Genomic DNA, 19,877 nt, shown 5'->3' on the forward strand with positions numbered 1-19,877 from the left:
AAGCCTGTTATTGGTCTATTCAGGGATTCAACCTCTTCCTGGTTTAGTGTTGGGAGGGTGTATGTGTCCAGGAATTTTTCCATTTCTTCTAGATTTTCTAGTTTATTTGCGTAGAGGTGTTTGTAGTATTCTCCATTTGTATTTCTGTGGGATCGGTGGTAATATCCCCTTTATCATTTTTTATTGTGTCTATTTGATTCTTCTCTCTTTTCTTCTTTATTAGTCTTGCTAGTGGTCTATCAATTTTGTTGATCTTTTCAAAAAACCAGCTCCTGGATTCATTGATTTTTTGAAGGGTTTTTTGTGTCTCTATCTCCTTCCGTTCTGCTCTGATCTTAGTTATTTCTTGCCTTCTGCTAGCGTTTGAATGTGCTTGCTCTTGCTTCTCTAGTTCTTTTAATTATGATGTTAGGGTGTTGATTTTAGATCTTTCCTGCTTTCTCTTGTGGGCATTTACTGCTGTAAACTTCCCTCTACACACTGCTTTAAATGTGTCCCAGAGATTCTGGTATGTTGTGTCTTTGTTCTCATTGGTTTCAAAGAACATCTTTATTTCTGCCTTCATTTTGTTATGTACCCAGTAGTCATTCAGGAGCAGGCTGTTCAGTTTCCATGTAGTTGAGCGGTTTTGAGTGAGTTTCTTAATCCTGAGTTCTAGTTTGATTGCACTGTGGTCTGAGAGACAGTTTGTTATAATTTCTATTCTTTTACATTTGCTGAGGAGTGCTTTACTTCCAACTATGTGGTCAGTTTTGGAATAAGTGCTATGTGGTGCTGAGAAGAATGTATATTCTGTTGATTTGTGGTGGACAGTTCTGTAGATGTCTATTAGGTCTGCTTGGTGCAGAGCTGAGTTCAATTCCTGGGTATCCTTGTTAACTTTCTGTCTCGTTGACCTGTCTAATGTTGGCAGTGGGGTGTTAAAGTCTCCCATTATTATTGCGTGGGAGTCTAAGTCTCTTTGTAGGTCTCTAAGGACTTGCTTTATGAATCTGGGTGCTCCTGTATTGGGTGCATATATATTTAGGATAGTTAGCTCTTCTTGTTGAACTGATCCCTTTACCATTATGTAATGGCCTTCTTTGTCTCTTTTGATCTTTGTTGGTTTAAAGTCTGTTTTATCAGAGACTAGGATTGCAACCCCTGCCTTTTTTTGTTTTCCATTTGCTTGGTAGATCTTCCTCCATCCCTTTATTTTGAGCCTATGTGTGTCTCTGCAGGAGATGGGTTTTCTGAATACAGCACACTGATGGGTCTTGACTCTTTATCCAATTTGCCAGTCTGTGTCTTTTAATTGGAGCATTTAGCCCATTTCCATTTAAAGTTAATATTGTTATGTGTGAATTTGATCCTGTCATTATGATGTTAGCTGGTTATTTTGCTCACTGGTTGATGCGGTTTCTTCCTAGCCTCGATGGTCTTTACAATTTGGCATGTTTTTGCAGTGGCTGGTACTGGTTGTTCCTTTCCATGTTTAGTGCTTCCTTCAGGAGCTCTTTTAGGGCAGGCCTGGTGGTGACAAAATCACTCAGCATTTGCTTGTCTGTAAAGTATTTTATTTCTCCTTCACTTATGAAGCTTAGTTTGGCTGGATATGAAATTCTGGGTTGAAAATTCTTTTCTTTAAGAATGTTGAATATTGGCCCCCACTCTCTTCTGGCTTGTAGAGTTTCTGCCGAGAGATCTGCTGTTAGTCTGATGGGCTTCCCTTTGTGGGTAACCTGACCTTTCTCTCTGGCCGCCCTTAACATTTTTTCCTTCATTTCAACTTTGGTGAATCTGACAATTATGTGTCTTGGAGTTGCTCTTCTCGGGGAGTATCTTTGTGGCGTTCTCTGTATTTCCTGAATCTGAATGTTGGCCTGCCTTGCTAGATTGGGGAAGTTCTCCTGGATAATATCTTGCAGAGTGTTTTCCAATTTGGTTCCATTCTCCCCGTCACTTTCAGGTACACCAATCAGACGTAGGTTTGGTTTTTTCACATAGTCCCATATTTCCTGGAGGCTTTGTTCGTTTCTTTTTATTCTTTTTTTCTCAGAACTTCCCTTCTCGCTTCATTTCATTCATTTCATCTTCCATCACTGATACCCTTTCTTCCAGTTGATCGCATCGGCTACTGAGGCTTCTGTATTCTTCACGTAGTTCTCGAAACTTGGCTTTCAGCTCCATCTGCTCCTTTAAGCACTTCTCTGCATTGGTCATTTTAGTTATACATTCGTCTAATTTTTTTTCAAAGTTTTTAACTTCTTTGCCATTGGTCTGAACTTCCTCCTGTAGCTCGGAGTAGTTTTGATCGTCTGAAGCCTTCTTCTCTCAACTCGTCAAAGTCATTCTCCATCCGGCTTTGTTCCGTTGCTGGTGAGGAGCTGTGTTCCTTTGGAGGAGGAGAGGTGCTCTGATTTTTAGAGTTTCCAGTTTTTCTGCTCTGTTTTTTTCCCATCTTTGTGGTTTTATCTACCTTTGGTCTTTGATGATGTTGATGTACAGATGGGTTTTTGGTGTGGCTGTCCTTTCTGTTTGTTAGTTTTCCTTCTAACAGACAGGACTCTCAGCTGCAGGTCTGTTGGAGTTTGCTAGAGGTCCACTCCAGACCCTGTTTGCCTGGGTATCAGCAGTTGGTGGCTGCAGAACAGCGGATATTGGTGAACCATAAATGCTGCTGCCTGATCATTCCTCTGGAAGTTTTGTCTCAGAGGAGTACCTGGCCGTGTGAGGTGTCAGTCTGCCCCTACTGGGGGGTGCCTCCCAGTTAGGCTACTCGGGAGTCAGGGACCCACTTGAGGAGGCAGTCTGCCCGTTCTCAGATCTCAAGCTGTGTGCTGGGAGAACCGCTACTCTCTTCAAAGCTCAGTTGGAAATGCAGAAATCACCCATCTTCTGCGTCGCTCATGCTAGGAGCTGTAGACCGGAGCTGTTCCTATTCAGCCATCTTTGCTCCTCTGTCCCAGAATATCTTTCACTAACAGAAATTTCTTAGCCTCTGGAAGGCCATTAGATTCAGTAACATATGCCAGGAGACTTCAGCAATATCCTGCTCCATTGTAGAAAACAGCAATCTGATCCTTTTCTCTCCTGAATCATTAATGAGATTATGCATTTGGGGTGTGATAATCCTCCATGGACAAGTACTCCCAAATCATATGTTCCAGTTTCTTCTCAAGGAGCTGAACAAAGTCTTGGCTCATATATCTGAAAAGAAAGAGACATGTCATTAACCAAAAGATAGCCAAAGAACCTATGCTGTAGGAAGCACCGTGAAGGATAGAAAGATGAAGAAACAGTCAGCATGGAAATAGAAATTCATCTGCATGGTAAGAGGTAGTCTAGCGGGCAATAACAAATGCTGGCAAGGGTGTGGAGAAAAGGGAACCTTCATACACTGTTGGTGGGAATATAAATTACTACAACAACTATGAAGAACAGTATGGAGTTTCCTCAAAAAACTAAAAATGGAGCTATCATATGATCCAACAATTCCATTGCTGGGTATATACCTAAGAGAAAGGAAGTCAGTGTACCAAAGAGATATCTGCACTCCCATGTTTGTTGCAGTACCATTCACAGTAGCCAAGATTTGGAAGCAACCTAAGTGTCCACTAACAGATGAATGGATAAAGAAAATATGGTACATATACACCATAGAGTACTGTTCAGCCATAAAAAAAAGAATGAGATTCAGTTATTTGCAACAACATGGATGGAATCAAAGGTCCTTATGTTAAGTGAAATAAGCCAGGCACAGAAAGACAAACTGCCCATGTTCTCGCTTATTTGTTGGAGCAAAAATGTAAAACAACTGAACTAATGGAGATAGAGAGTAGAATGACGGTTACCAGAGGCTGGGAAGATTAGTGAGGGTGCAGGGTGTGGGAAGGGGGGTGATTAATAGGTAGAAAAATAGAACAAATAAGATGTAGTATTTCATAGCCCAATAGGGTGACTATTGTCAGTAATAATTTAATTGTACATTTAAAAATAATGAAGAGTATAATTGGATTGTCTGTAACGCAGAGGATAAAAGCTTGAAGAGACAGAAACCCCATTTACCTTGATGTGATTATTACACATTGTTGTCTGTATCACAATATCTCATATACCCCAGAAATACATGCATCTGCTATGTCCCTACACAAATTTTTTAAAAGGAGGTTGTCTAGCAAATACAAAGAGTGTCAATTGAGGGACAATGCACACCTCAGACTATGATGATATTGGAAGTCTCCATAGTCTTCGAAGAATGAGTTAGATTCAGATAACATTAGCCTAAGTAACTGTGGAGACAGCCATAACTATGAGTGAGGACCAGGGTCTGAGAAACGCAAGGCAGGGGCTGTTCCCCTACACTCACCCCAAGTACTCTATTGGGCCCAAGTGCTTAAAGAAATTGGACAGTTCCTATTTCTACCCACCTTGCTGCTTCCTTGATGATGGATTAAAAAAAATAGTTTCTTGACTTCTATAGGTCCTTGCACTCCTTAAAGCAATTTGAAGATTTTTTCATATTCTGAAGGTGTTTAAAAAAACCTTCAGTATTATCAAATATAAAGAAGAATACAAGAGAATCTATATCTCAGCAATCATGCTTCATAGGCTAAAAGGTTTCAATTGCTTAAATCAAGATACCTGCACATACAAAAACTAAATAATTAAAAAGACACCTGCACATACATACCAATGAAACTTTTAACCCTAACCAAGTAAGAAAAGAAAAGCGAAAGGTGTACTATGTTGTAGTCAAAGAAAAGAGGAACCACCATAAATTATGTGCAATCTCAACTCTGGCAAAGACTGAGCCTCAACAGGTAGCATGGATATCTTCTGAATCATAGAAAGAGAGACTTCCTATAGTTTTATAAAACAGACACTCTTACACTACCTACTTCGTCCAATGCATCAGATTTCCTTCACTACTTGACGTTTTATATCAGCATTAATTTCTTCTTGGCTTTTAGGAAAAGGGACTGTTTCTCTGCCTTCTAGGTCATCTCCAGAGAAACTGCTGGTAATGTTTCCTCCCATAGGTGCATTGCTACCAGGTTTCTGCATCATCCCATCTTTGCTGAAACCAGTGAAGTCATCAATCTGAGAATCCAGTTGGCTGGGTGGAATAGCATCTCCGGTCATAAGCTCTGGTGAAACAAATTTTGACTAAAAGCCATCAGTTGGTGTTTGACCACTTTCTTTCCCCTCCACATAGACCTCATGAATGACAGATCTGGAAACCAAACTGAGAAGTTGAGCTGTGAGATATGTGTGTTTCATCACGCCTCTGGGTATATCTATGTGCTCCTCAGTTTCTAGGGAATTATTTATTTCATAAATGGGAGGATATACCAGGAGGAAATACCAGACCTGACAAACTGAGGCCAGGACACATAATACAATAAAACTACCTCTTATTTTCTCGCCCTATGAATAGATATGGAAACCAAGTAAGACAGTACAACTCTAAAGCAACATTCACAGATCCCTGGTACTCATGGGATAGTTTCAGCTTGTTATGCTTTACAAGATGAAAGCAGCAAGTCTCACTTGAGATCATGATTTCTCAAATTCACTTACAAACCGCCATGTTTTACTGAGCTAGAAGCCAGACAACTTGGATACACCTCAACTGGCCTCCTCTCTACATCAAATATATTCTGAGAAAATAGAGGCGGCCATTACTACTGAAAGTTCTTTTTTTTTTTTTTTTTTTTTTTTTGAGACAGAGTCTTGCTCTGTCGCCCAGGCTGGAGTGCGGTGGCGCAATCTCGGCTCGCTGCAAGCTCCGCCTCCCGGGTTCACGCCATTCTCCTGCCTCAGCCTCTCCGAGTAGCTGGGACTACAGGCGCCCGCCACCACGCCCGGCTAATTTTTTGTATTTTTAGTAGAGACGGGGTTTCACCGTGGTCTCGATCTCCTGACCTCGTGATCCGCCTGCCTCGGCCTCCCAAAGTGCTGGGATTACAAGCGTGAGCCACCGCGCCCGGCTACTACTGAAAGTTCTATATGTACTCCATCACCAAAAAATCCCTTTTAGTGTATGATTTTCCTCATCCTTCCTTTCTGTCTCAGAAAAGTGACTTTCTTTTCACTCCAGGTCTGACACCTCTCATTTATTCATCGTCTGTGGCAGGCAGCGTGCCAGTAGCTGGGGATCAGCAGTAAATAGCGCAGAGAGCAATATTCCCTGCCCTTGTGGAGCTCACATCCTCATGGGGTGGTCAGGCAGTATGTGCACAATGAGCAAATGAAACAAACAGCGTTGGGCTGGTGGTAGGGAAGCAGTCCACAGGCCCATGGGCAACAGCAGCAGAGGGAGCTCCAGGAGCTGCCGCTGGTTGGGCAGAGCCTTCTGTGGAGGTATCCTTGGGCAGGGCTTGAAGGAAGAAGCAGAGCTGCCTGCGCAGAGGCAGAGGGGGAGTTCCAGGTTGCGGTGAGGCCAAGGATATGGGCTGGAGTGGGGACGGACCAGGCACTACAGGGTGAAGAACAGAAGCAGAGAGAGTCAGGAGATGATGGGGCCCATGTGAGGAGAGGGTGATGGAGGCCAGGCCACGCAGAACCTCGCAGACCAAAGCTGGTTCACAGTCGGTTCTGAGTGCTAAGGAGAGTTGAGGATGGGTTTTCAGGAGCGACATGGCATGATGTGATATACATGCCAATATAATGACCTGGCTGCAGGGTTGGAGGGTATGTGTTTGATGGGGACAATAATGGGAAACATGAAGGTATCACAGGAGCTCAGTGATTGATCATGGCAGAGTGGAATAGAAGGAGAGAGAGATGCTGGGGTTCAGGAATTTTTTACAGTATTTAGAGAAGAGAAGAAAAAGAAAGGTAGAAAAAAGAATGACAGGTGTCGGGTGCAGTGGCTCGTGCCTGTAATCTCAGCACTTTGGGAGGCTCAGGTGGGTGGATTACCTGAGGTGAGGAGTTCGAGACCAGCCTGGTCAATATGGCGAAACCCCCTCTCTACTAAAGTTACAAAAATTAGCTGGGTGTGTTGGCTGCTGCTTGTAATCCCAGCTACTTGGGAGGCTGCAGCAGGAGAATCACTTGAACTCAGGAGACAGAGATTTCAGTGAGCCGAGATTGCACCACTGCACTCTAGTCTGGCTGAGAAGAGCGAAACTGCGTCTCAAGAAAAAAATGATAGGGATTCACCAATACGGACAAGAAATTTAAAAAAAAATTGTGGAAAATGGAAATCCTAGAAGGTTTTCATGAAGAAGCGAGTGAACAACTGTCAAATGCTGCTGAGAAATTAATGGCAATGTCAGCTGAAACTGTTGACCTTGTCAAGGACAGTTTCTCTGGAGGGGATGAGGCAGGAGGCCGACTGCACTGGATACAGCATGAAGAGCAGGTGAGGACAGGCTTACTTACTCTTTCCTTTGGACATGGCAGAGCCTGCAGTAAGACTGTCTCCTGCTCCTTGTTTCCTTGCCAACAGGGCCATCTTCTGCCTTTTCTGATACGAAGGACTGTCACATTCCCTGGGACGTTTAAACACGGTTTCAGGATCTACAGCCACCTTCTCTGTTTTATCGGTCATTGTTTCCTGAAAAACATCAGTGAACATACTCCATTCACGACAAAAATCTAACAGTCACAAAATGGCAAACAGTCTGCATATGTGTATACAACCAAGACTTTGAATCATTAATTTCACTTTTAATCATGAGCCAAGATTTACCAAGTCTCAACAAACACTCTGTTCTCAGGAAAAGAAACCTAATTTTAATGTACACTAAGTAAAACAGAAGAAAGATGGTATAACCAAATCAATCAGAATGCTTGTGGAATAAGCAGCTGTCATCAACCAAAAATAGATAAAAATATTATTACTTATTTAAAGATGTATAAGCCAATCTGTATTAACCCTTATTAGGAAAAATACATGTATAAACCAATCTGTATTAACCCTTATTATACATTATATTTTAAATTATATATATTATATATTATACATAATATGTTTAATATATAAGTATGTATACTTATATAAATATATATGTATACTTATACTTATGTATTAGTATATAAGTATATTATATATTTATATATTTATTATATATTCAAATAGATGTATAAACAAATCTGTATTAACCCTTATTAGGAAAAATGAGGACAAAGCAAAGGATTTTAGAAGATTGATACAAAACTGATAACAACATCTGACAAGGACTTTAGAAGAAAGAAAAACTACAAGATGAAGCCAAAATACAAGCCAAGATCACCCCTGAACTTAAGACACAAAAAATTCAAACTAAACGTGAGCAAATAAAATGCAATAGTACTTAAAAAGGACATACATCAGCCATGGTGGAGTATATTGTAGAAAGGCAACATTGATTTAACATTTGAAAATCAATAAATGTAATGCACCATATTAACAACAACAACAACAAAAACCAAGGGAAACACCACATGATCATTTTCATACATGGTCAATGTTTAAAGTCCATTCATGATAAAAACTATCACCAACTTAGAAAAAAGGGCAACTTTCCCATTCTGGTTAGCATATGTACAAAAAAATAGTAAATGCCATACTTCATAGTGACATACCAGTATTTTCTCCCTGAGTTTAAAAACAAGACAAAGATGTCCACTATCCATTCAACAATTTACTGGAGGTTCTAAAAAGTGCTGTAGCATCAGGAAAATATAATACGTTTAAAATTTGGAAAGAAATAACCTCGCAGACCAAAGCTGGTTCACAGTCGGTTCTGACTGCTTAGGAGAGTTAAGGATGGGTTTTCAGGAGTTACATACCATGATGTGATTTACATGCCATTCACAGATGACATTGTTCTGTACATAGAAAATGCAGAAGAATAAAATCATTATGGTCAATAAGCAAATTTAGTCAACCTATTGGATATAATAAAAACCAATGGCATTTCTGTGTAATTAATAGCAACAAATAATTAGAATATGAGATTTCAAATGCCATTAAAAACAGTTCCAAAACATCAAATATTTAGGAATAAATCTAATCAAGATGTGCTAGAGTACTACACAAAAATTATAAAACATCACTCAGAGAAATTCAAGACTGCAGTAAATGGAGAAAAATATTCTTTCCATGCATTGGAAGAGTAGGCTAGAGTGGAGTGGCACAGTCTCTGCTCACTGCGACCTCCACCTCCCGAGTTCAAGAGATTTTCCTGCTTTAGCCTCCCGAATAGCTGGGATTACAGGCACCTGCCATGACGCCTGGCTAATTTTTCTATTTTTAGTAGAGACGGGGTTTCACTATGTTAGCCATACTGGTCTCGAGCTCCTGACCTCAAGTGATCCGCCTGCCTCGGCCTCCCAAAGTGCTGGGAATACAGGCGCGAGCCACCGCGCCCGGCCGGAAGACATTATTAACAGACATTATTGTCAAGTCTCTCAGAATGATCATAGCAATCATGTTTAAAATTCCACCATGTTAACAAAAGCTTTTCTGAAAATTGACAAGCAGATCATTTTTTAAGTATATGCAAATTGAAGATTTGGAGAAGCCAAGTTTTTTTAAGCCAAAGGAAAGTCAGTTTTTTTTAAGAAAAAGAACTAAGTAGATTTGCACTACTATATATGAAATTTACTATAAAGGTAGAGTAATTAAAACAGTGTGGTATTGGAGCAATGACAAGCAAATACACCAAGGGAAGAGGACACAGAGGACAAAAACAATCTGGAAATACAAAATACAGAACAGCTGTAAATCATTGTGGAAAGGACAGTGCTTTTAATAAATGCACTTGATAAATGCAGGGAAAATACAAACCTTGACTCTTACCTCTTCCCACTCCACAAAACTTTATTAAAGATGGATAGACAATCTAGTAAACACTTAAGATATTGTCTTCACAACTATAGAATAGGCAAAGATGTTTTTAATGAGGATAAACAAGCACTAACCATAAAGAATGAACTGTTTAATTAGACATAATTAAATGGAAAACTTCCGTTCCTCAAAGACACTATTAACAGACTGAAAAACCAAAGCATGTTTGTAGATTATACATTATGCAGTATATAGTATAGGTTATATATAAAAATATATATTAATTACACACATATATGCATATAGATCTGGCAACAAATGAGTGGACTCCAGAATATATCCAGAACTACAAATGCATTTCTAAAAAACAAACATCCCAATAAAATTTGGGGGGAAAAGCTGAATAGGCACTTCATAGGAGTCATACTCAAATGGCTAATAATCACATCAAATATACCTGGACTCTGACTTTACTCCATTCCATGAGAATTTATTTCAGATGATTGCAAGATGAAAAAGTTCTGGAGATCTGTTTCACAACAATGTTAATATACTTAACACCATTGAACTGCACACTTAAAAATGGTTAAGATGGTAGGTCATATGCCATGTATTTTTTCCCACAATTTAAAAATTTAATGAAAAATGAACTCTCATGGAATGATACCCTCCAGCAAATACAGAGATAATTGAGGGTGCAAACGCACATAAGACCGAAAAGTGCACACTACTACCAGCTTTCTGAATCAGCCCATATTTGCTGAGACTAGTTAATTCATTAAACAGATAATTCAGTTAGTTGGGTAGAATACCATATCCTACCGTGTTTATAACCTCTGGTGGAGCAGATTTTGACAAGGAATCATCAGGTGGAGTTTGACCACTTCCATCTTCTCCTCATGGACATCACAAATGACAGTAGCATCTGGAAACCAAATTAAGTGGTTTCACATAAAAAGTCTCACATGATGTCATGATTTCTGAAACTTGCAAATTAAATGGTTGAGCTGCAAGGCAGGTGTATTTCTTCACCCCCACAGGGATGTCACTGTACTCTGTACTTTCTAGGAAATTATTATTTCATAAAGTAAAATGATAAACCAGACAGAAATCTCAGACCTGAAAAATTGAGCTCATAAAAAATAATACAACAAAACTACCTCTTAACTTCCTGGCACTATCCATACATACAGAAATCGAGTAAAACTATACAACTAATGAACATTCATAAATTCCTGGTACTCTTTTCATTAATTTATTTATTTATTTATTTATTTTGAGACAGGGTCTTGCTCTGTCACCCAGGCTGGAGTGCAGTGGCATGCTCATGGTCATGGCTCACTGCAGCCTTAACCTTCTATGCTCAAGCAGTCCTCCTGCCTCAGCCTCCCTAGTAGCTGGGACTACAGGCATGTGCCACCACCCCCAGCTAATTTTTGTATTTTTGTAGAGATGGGGTTTCACCATGTTGCTCGGGCTGGTCTTGAACTCCTGGGCTCAAGTGATCCTCCCACCTCGGCCTCCCAAAGTGCGGAGATTACAGGTGTGAATCACCATGCCCGGCCAAGATACTCTTCATTTAACATTGCCTTTTTGCCTTTTACAAGTTGATGAGCTGAAAGTCTCACATGATGTCATGATTTCTGAAACTTGCATATAATTTTGTGTCCTTTTCTAAACTGGAAGCCAGACAACTTGGATACACCTTGACCTGCCTCCTGTCTACATCAAATATATTCTGAGAAAATAGAGGTGGCCATTAGTGCTGAAAGTTCTATACGCACTCCATCACCAAAAATCCCTTTTAGTGTATGATCTTCCTCATCCTTCATTTCCAGAAAAGTGACTTTCTTTTCACTCCAGGCCTGACACTTCTTTCATTTATTCATCATTTGTGGCAGGCAGCGTGCTAGGAGCTGGAAATCAGTAGCAAACAGCCCAGAGAGCAATGTTCCCTCCCCTTGTGGAGCTCACATCCTCATGGGGCAGTCAGACAGTACATGTACAATGAGCAAATGAAAGAAACAGCGCTGGGCTGGTGGTGTGGAAGCAGTCCACAGGCCTGTGGGAGACAGCAGCAGAGGGAGCCCCGGGGGCTGTAGCTGGTTGGACAGGGCCTTCTGAGGAGGTGCCCTTGGGCAGGGTTGAAGGAAGAAGCAGAGCTGCCTGTGCAGAGGCAGAGAGAGAGTTCCAGGTTGTGGTGAGGCCAAGGGTAGGGACTGGAGTGGGGATGGACCGAGCACTACGAGGTGAAGGACAGAGGCAGAGAGTCAGGAGGAGATGGATGGGACCCACTTTAGGAGAGGGTGATGGAGGGCAGGCCGTGCAGACCAGAGCCAGGAGTTCAGGATCTGTTCTGAGTACTTAGGAGAGTTGAGGACAGGTTTTCAGGAGGCACATGGCATGATGTGATTTATGTGCCAACATGCTGACCTGGCTGCAGGGTTAGAGAGTATGTGTTGATGGGGGCAAGAATGGGAAACATGGAGATAGCATAGTCACCCAGTGATTGATCATGGCAGAGTCGACTAGAGGGGTGGAGAGAAATGGTGATGTTTGAGGATTATGTTAGACATAAAGTTGCCTGGAGTTGCTAAGAGATTGAATGTGAGAGAAGAATAAAAGAGAAATGACAGTGATTGTAAGGTTTTTTGCCTGAACCACTGGGTAAATAGTAGGGCCAGGAGTGTTTAGGAGCCAGCACACAGCTTGCAAAAGCAGATTGTGCCCAACTCTTCCTGACTCAGTGTTCAATATCCGCATGTTGATAGCTCGACATTAGCCAAGTCAGAATTAATTTACACAACATAGTAATCTGCAAACACTACAAACAAGGGCTTCTCTACCCTACCACCCTACACACACCTGTGGATAGAGAATTGTTACAGTTTTACCAGTACATCACTGTATGGTGTCATTAACTGAGTTGGCAACTGCTGTATGTAGAGAAGGTTTTTTGGGAGAGACAGTTCAGGAGTTCAGTTTAAACACATGGAATGGGTTGAATTTTAAATGTTTCTTGGACAAGCAAGTGGAGATGCCATGTATGCATTTGAATTTGAGTCTGAAAGAATGAAATTGGACGCTGATCTCTCAATATATACAAAAATCAACTCAACGTGGATTAAAGACTTAAACATAAGACCTGAAATTGTAAAACTCTTACAAGAAAACATAGAGGAAAAGTTTCTTAGCATTGTTCTGGGCAATACTTTTTTGGATAAGACCCCAAAAGCACAGACAACAAAAGCAAATAAGTTCTGGAAACTTATTGTATAGCATGGTGACTATAGTTAATAACAATAGATTGTATACTTGAAAGTTGCTAAGAGAGTATACTTTAAATGTTCTCACCACAAAACAATAAGTATATGACGTGACGGGTACATTAATTTGCTTGATTTAATCATTTAATGATATATACATATATCAAAACCTCATGTTGTACACAGTAAAAATATACAAGTTTTATTTGTCAATTATACCTTAATAAAGCTGGAGAAAAATAAATCAATGTAGAAAATACATGCAATGAAACACAATAGTTTCATAAAGGACAAAAGTAAAAGCATTAAGTGAATCTACCAAAAATCTACAGTGTGCATTATTGCTAGTGATTAAAAATTAAAAATATTCTTTGTAAAATCAAGAACAAGACAAGGATGCCCATTAGTGCCACTTCTATTCAACACTGCATTATGATAATTCCTAGCTTGCATCCTGAGATAAATTATTTGTCTAAACTAAAAGCTCAAAGTAGTCTATAGACGAAGAACTTAACAAGGTGGCTAGATATAAAATCAGAATATAAAAATTAACTGTGTTTCTATATAAGAGTACCAAGAAACTTAGGAAATGTAACTTTTTAAGGTAACATTAGCAAAACTATATAAGGAATAAGCATATAAAGATATATATGTAGAAATATATATCATATATATGGAATACATATGGACTATATATATGAAGTATGTGTATGTATATATATAAAATGAATATAAGGAGGTATACCAACCAATATGCAGATAATTATAAAAATGTACTGGAAGACATCAGAGAAAACTTAAAAGGGGGGCTACACTATGGATAGGAGGACTCAATGTCCATCCCCCTCTCCAGATTAACGTATAAATTCACTAAAATGACAAAGATCCCAACACATTCTTTTCATGGAACTTGACAAGCTGATTCTAAAATGTATATGGGCTGGGTGCAGTGGCTCACACCTATAATCCCAGCACTTTGGGAGGCCGAGGTGGGCGGATCACCTGAGGTCAGGAGTTTGAGACCAGCCTGGCCAACATGGTGAAACCCTATCTTTATTAAAAATACAAAAATTAGCAGGGCATGGTGGTGCGTGCCTGTAGTCCCAACTACTCGGGAGGCTGAGACACGAGAATCACTTGAACCTGGGAGGCGGAGGTTGCAGTGAGCTGAGATTGCACCACTGCTCTCCAGCCTGGGTGACAGAGCAAGACTCTGTCTAAATAAATACATAAATAAATAAGGCCAGGCGTGGTGGCTCACGCCTGTAATACCAGCGCTTTGGGAGGCCGAGGCGGGTGGATCACGAAGTCAGGAGTTCAAGACCAGCCTGGCCAATATAGTGAAACCCCATCTCTACTAAAACATCAAAAATTAGCCAGACACGGTGGCAGGCGCCTGTAATCCCAGTTACTTGGGAGGCTGAGGCAGGAGAATCGCTTGAACCCAGGTGACAGAGGTTGTAGTGAGCCGAGATCACGCCACTGCATTCCAGACTGGGTGACAGAGATTCTGTCTCAATAAATAAATAAATAAAATGTATATGGAAAAGTAAATTCTCAAGAACAGTCAAGATAAACATGAAGAAGAACAAATTAGGGGGAAATGCCTTGCTGTTTTCAAGACATTATTAACCTTTAATAATAATGACAGTGTGATATGAATGCAGAGGTACATGAATTGAACAATGAAAATAGAATAGCAGAGCCCAGAAAGAGTCCTCTGAATATGTAGAAATTTGACACATTTCAGAGGTATCATTGAACGTGATTGGAGGAAAGAATAGATCATGTAGTAGTGGACAGCACTGGGACAACTGGCAATATATGTGAAAAATAATGCCGTTGGATTTCTTTCTTATATCATATTTTTTAAAAAGCAATTTCAAATGGATTAAGTACTTCAGTGTGAAAGAAAAAATTAATAAGACTTTAGAAGAAATTATAGAAGAATTTAAGATTTCAAAATAGAAAAATATTTCTTCAACAGGATACAAAAAGTGCTAAACAGAAAAATTTACTGCGATGGCATTGATAATACTCTCATCTTACATTTGATGGCATGCCCCTTTTATTAAGTTTCATCTTATACATATGCTCTGTATAGTTAATGCATTTGACTACAAAAAGAAAGGCATATAAATTATGGCAGAGCAAAAGGTCAGTACCCTTTAACAATCAGGAAAAAAATAAGCCTAACTTGTAGCAGAATTCTCTTCCTTTTAATGAATCTGTGGTTTAAAGAAATTATCATAAAAGCAGAACTAACATTAGGGGAAATTTAAAAACCAAAATCCTAGCAAGCTGTTATTTTTAATGAATACTTACTTCATCTGATGAATGCAAAGATGGGTCAACATTTGAAAATCTATTCTTGTAATTCGCCATTTTAATATGTAAAAGAAAAAATATATATGGTTATTTCAATATATTCCAAAAATGCACTTGACAAAATTCAAGATCCATTCCTGAATTTTAAAAATGATAACAAGGAGTAGGATACAAGGTTAATATACAAATTGGATTACTTTCCTAAATTCCAATAATTGGAATTTGAAATTTAAAGGCAATGTCATTCACAAGAGCACCAAAATAATGAAATATGAGATGGAGTTTCGCTCTTGTTGCCCAGGCTGGAGTGCAATGGCATGATCTCGGCTCACTGTAACCTCCACCTCCCGGGTTCAAGCGATTCTCCTGCCTCAGCCTCCCAAGTAGCTGGGATTACATGTGCCCCCCCACCACACCTGGCTAATTTTTTTTTGTATTTTTAGTAGAAACAGGTTTTCACCATGTTGGCCAGGCTGGTCTTGAACTCCTAACCTCAGGTGATCCACCCACCTTGGCCTCCCAAGTGCTGGGATTACAGGCGTGAGCCACCATGCCTGGCCAAAATAATGAAATATGTATAATCCAAACCAAATATGTACAGGATCTACATGTGGAAAACTACAAGGTCTATATAAATGGAAAGCTATTCCACCTTCACAAACTGGAAGATGCAATATTATTGTCAGTCCTTCCCAGAGTGATCTATAGATTCAAGGCAATCAACATCAAAATCCCAGCAAACTATCTTAGAGATATTGACAAACAGATTATAAAGCTTCTAAGGAAACAGGAAAGACCCTGAATAGCCAACACGATACTGAAAAATAACAACAAACTTGGAGTACTCATACTACTGAATTTCAAGACATAGTATTAAGGTACAATGATCAAGACACTGTGGGACTGGCAACAGACACATCAACCAAGGGAACAAAGTAGACAGCCCAGAAATAGATCCACACATATGCAGTCAATTGGTTTTTGACAAAGGAACAAAAGCAAAGCAATGAAGAAAGCAGTCTTCTCAACAAATGGTGCTAGGACAAGTGGATGTCCATATGAAAAAAAAAAGGAACCTAGACACAGATCTTATTTACACCTTTTGCAAAAATTAACTTCAAATGGATTATAGATCTAAATGTAAAATGAAAACCTACAAAACCTTTGAATGGAAACATAGGAGAATATCTAGATGAGCTTAGGTTTGAAAGTGAACTTTTAAATTCAACACCAAAAGCATGATCCATGAAAGAGAAACTTGATAAGTTGAACTTCACTACAATTAAAATTTATCTGTGATAGACACTGTTATGAGAATGAAAACAGAAGCCATTGACCGGGAGAAAATATTTGCAAAACCCACATCTGTAAAGGATTGTATTCAAAATATACAAAGAAGTCTTACAACTCAACAATTAAGCAAACAAACCAATTTTAAAATGGGCAAAAGACCTGAACAGATACCTCATCACAGGAGAAATGGAGATGGCAGATAAGCACATAAGATGCTTAACATCATTTGTTGTTTAAGAACTGCAAATTAAAACAAAGAAATAGCACTACACACCTATTAATAACTAAAATTCAAAAACTGACAATACCAATTGCTGGCAAAGACATGGAGCAACATGAACTCTCATCCATTGCTGATAGGAATGCAAAATGGTACAGCCACTTTGGATGGCAGTTTGGCAATTTTTTTATTTTTTATTTATTTTATTTTATTTTTTGAGACGGTCTCACTCTGCTATCCAGGCTGGAATGCAGTGATGCCAACACGGGTCACTGCAGCCTGGAACTCCTGGGCTCAAGCAATCCTCCCACTTCAGTCTCCTGAGTAGCTGGGACTACAGACATGCACCACCATGACTGGCTAATTTTTTTTGTATTTTATGTAGAGACGGGGTTTCACCATATTGCCCAGGCTGGTCTCGAATTTCTGGGCTCAAGTGATCACCCGTCTTGGCCTTTCAAGGTACTGGGATTATAGGCATGAGCCACCACATTCAGCTTGGCAATTTCTTATAAAGCTGAACTTAAACTTATCATATGACCCAGCAATTCTGCTCCTCGGTATTTACACCCAACCAATTTGAAAAATCCTGTCCACACAAAAACCTGTATGTGAATGTTTATGGAAGATTTATTCATAACCAGCAAAGACTGGCAGCAACCAAGATGTCCTTCAATAGGTGAATGGATAAACAAAGTGTGGGAACATCCATACAATAAAACTATTATTCAGAGATAAGAAGAAATGAATTATCAAACTTCTGAGAGAAATGGAGGAACCCTGAATGCATATTGCTAAGTGAAAGAAGCCAGTCTAAAAAGACTACATACTGCATGATTCCAACCACATGACATTCTGGAAAAGGCAAAACTATAGAGACACTAAAAAGATCAGTAGTTAACAGAGGCTCAGCAGAAGGGGAGGGAGGGATAAATATGTGAAGCACAGGGATTCTTATGGCTGTGAAACGATTCTATGTGATAATACAATTGTGGATACATAACATTATGAATCCATCAAAACCCACTGAACTTCCAGAAACAAAAAGTGAACCTTAATGTACACACATTTTTAAAAACCATTTGGGAGGTCAGGAGAATACCAAAATGGAACATAGAATGTGACAAAACAATCTAAGTTTATCACAAATTTATGAAACAATCTCACCAAAGGAAGTGAGGGAAAAGGTCCTGACCTAAGTAACTTTCAAAATGAGTAGCCTGTGAAACTAATGGCAACAAATGAACAACCAACAAAGCTACATAATCACTGTGCTCTAGTTGATAAAGTTGTTTCTTGTGGGGGAAAGGGTTAACAATTCTGAAGCCAGTTTATAGGTATACTGGAATTAAACAATTGAAGCAAGAAGAGAGCTGATGGTAGGAGTCGGGTTTCTCAGTTGCAGTGGAGGTTTACAGATACGCAAAGGGAAGAGGTTAGAATGATCTATGTGGTAATGGATTGAACATCAGTATGAACTCATGTTTCATTTAATAGAAATACAGATGTTACATATTTACACTTAGGCATAAATGCACAGGTTAGTATGCACACATATATTTCCTTGATCTGTCTGCTGAAAAGGCCTAGAGGCAATGAAACGTCAGCAGCAATGAGCGAACCTAGTGGCCAGATCTTGGTTTGTAATATCATTCTTCAATGAAAGGAACCAGGCTCCTTGGAGAAATGGCTGATTCCAGGACTGTGGAAGGAAATATACAACACAAGCCCAGAACATCTTTGTAGTGCCAGGAAGGAAGTACTCAAATAAAAAAAAAAAAACAGAAAACCCAAAATGACAATGATGGGAATATGTCAAAGGGACACAGGAGTTTGCTGAAAAAGCTACCAATGTCTGAACCTGGAACAATTTCAACAAGATATAGTATTAAAGGATAAAGCAAGGTATGAGTCCAAACTCATAAAAATAAATGGGGGAGAAGACGCATATCTCCCATGCAGAAGAATTCCAAATAAGTTATGTAGATACTCTGTCCTCAAGGAGGTGGAGCACAACATATCACTCCTTATGTGTGGGCTGTGCAGAGTGACTTCCTTCCAAAAAGTACAGTATGGAAAGGGGAAAAAACAGTACTTTACAGTGGGGAAACCTGACAAACACTACCTCAGCCAGGTGATCAAGATTAACATCAGCAGTATAAATGTGTCCTTGATATGATGTGATAAGAATAGCACTTTACCTTAGTGGTCTTCCTCCAAAAACACACACAATTCCAGTTTAATAACCGAAGAATCATCAAACAAATCCCAGTAGAGGAAGATTCTACAAAATACCTGACCAGCACTCCTGAAAACTATCAAGATCATAAAAAACAAGGAAAGTCTAAGAAACTGTCACAGCCAAGAGGAGCCAAGACATGATGACTAAACGTAATGTGGTCCTCTTGATGGAATCCTAGAACACAAAAAGGATACTAGGTAAAACCAAAGGGGCTGGATGCGGTGGCTCACACCTATAATCCCAGCCCTTTGGGAGGCTGAGGCAGGCGGATCACGAGGTGAGGAAATCAAGAACATCCCGGCTAACACGGTGAAACCCCGTCTCTACTAAAAATACAAAAAATTAGCCGGGCATGGTGATGGGCACCTGTAGTCCCAGCTACTCGGGAGGCTGAGGCAGGAGGATGGCGTGAACCCGGGAGGCAGAGCTTGCAGTGAGCCGAGATCGCGCCACTGCACTCCAGCCTGGGCAACAGAGAGACTCCATCTCAAAAAAAAAAAAAAAAAAAAAAAAAAAAGGAAATCTGAATAAAGTATGGACTTTAGTTAATAATAATGTATTAGGCCAGGCACGTTGGCTCACGTCTGTAATCCCAGCACTTTGGGAGGCCAAGACGGGTGGATCACCTGAGGTCAGGAGTTTGAGACCAACCTGACCAACACAGAGAAACCCCGTCTCTACTAAAAATACAAAATTAGCCAGGCGTGGTGCTGCATGCCTGTACTCCCAGCTAGTCGGGAGGCTGAGGCAGGAGAATTGCTTGAA

At 39.8% G+C, this 19,877-nt stretch overlaps 1 protein-coding gene across 1 annotated transcript; it reads right to left on the bottom strand.

Moving 5' to 3' along the window:
• Positions 1 to 3,089: 3,089 nt before the first annotated feature.
• On the bottom strand, positions 3,090 to 7,540 carry LOC100588197 (cancer/testis antigen family 45 member A5). Its single transcript, XM_030806524.1, is given in 5 exon segments — positions 3,090 to 3,189; positions 4,410 to 4,432; positions 4,434 to 4,504; positions 4,881 to 5,129; positions 7,372 to 7,540. Coding segments are annotated over 5 exon segments (612 nt in total).
• Positions 7,541 to 19,877: the final 12,337 nt, after the last annotated feature.

This window comes from Nomascus leucogenys, chromosome X (genome assembly GCF_006542625.1).
Source record: "Nomascus leucogenys isolate Asia chromosome X, Asia_NLE_v1, whole genome shotgun sequence".
Lineage (NCBI taxonomy): Eukaryota > Metazoa > Chordata > Mammalia > Primates > Hylobatidae > Nomascus > Nomascus leucogenys.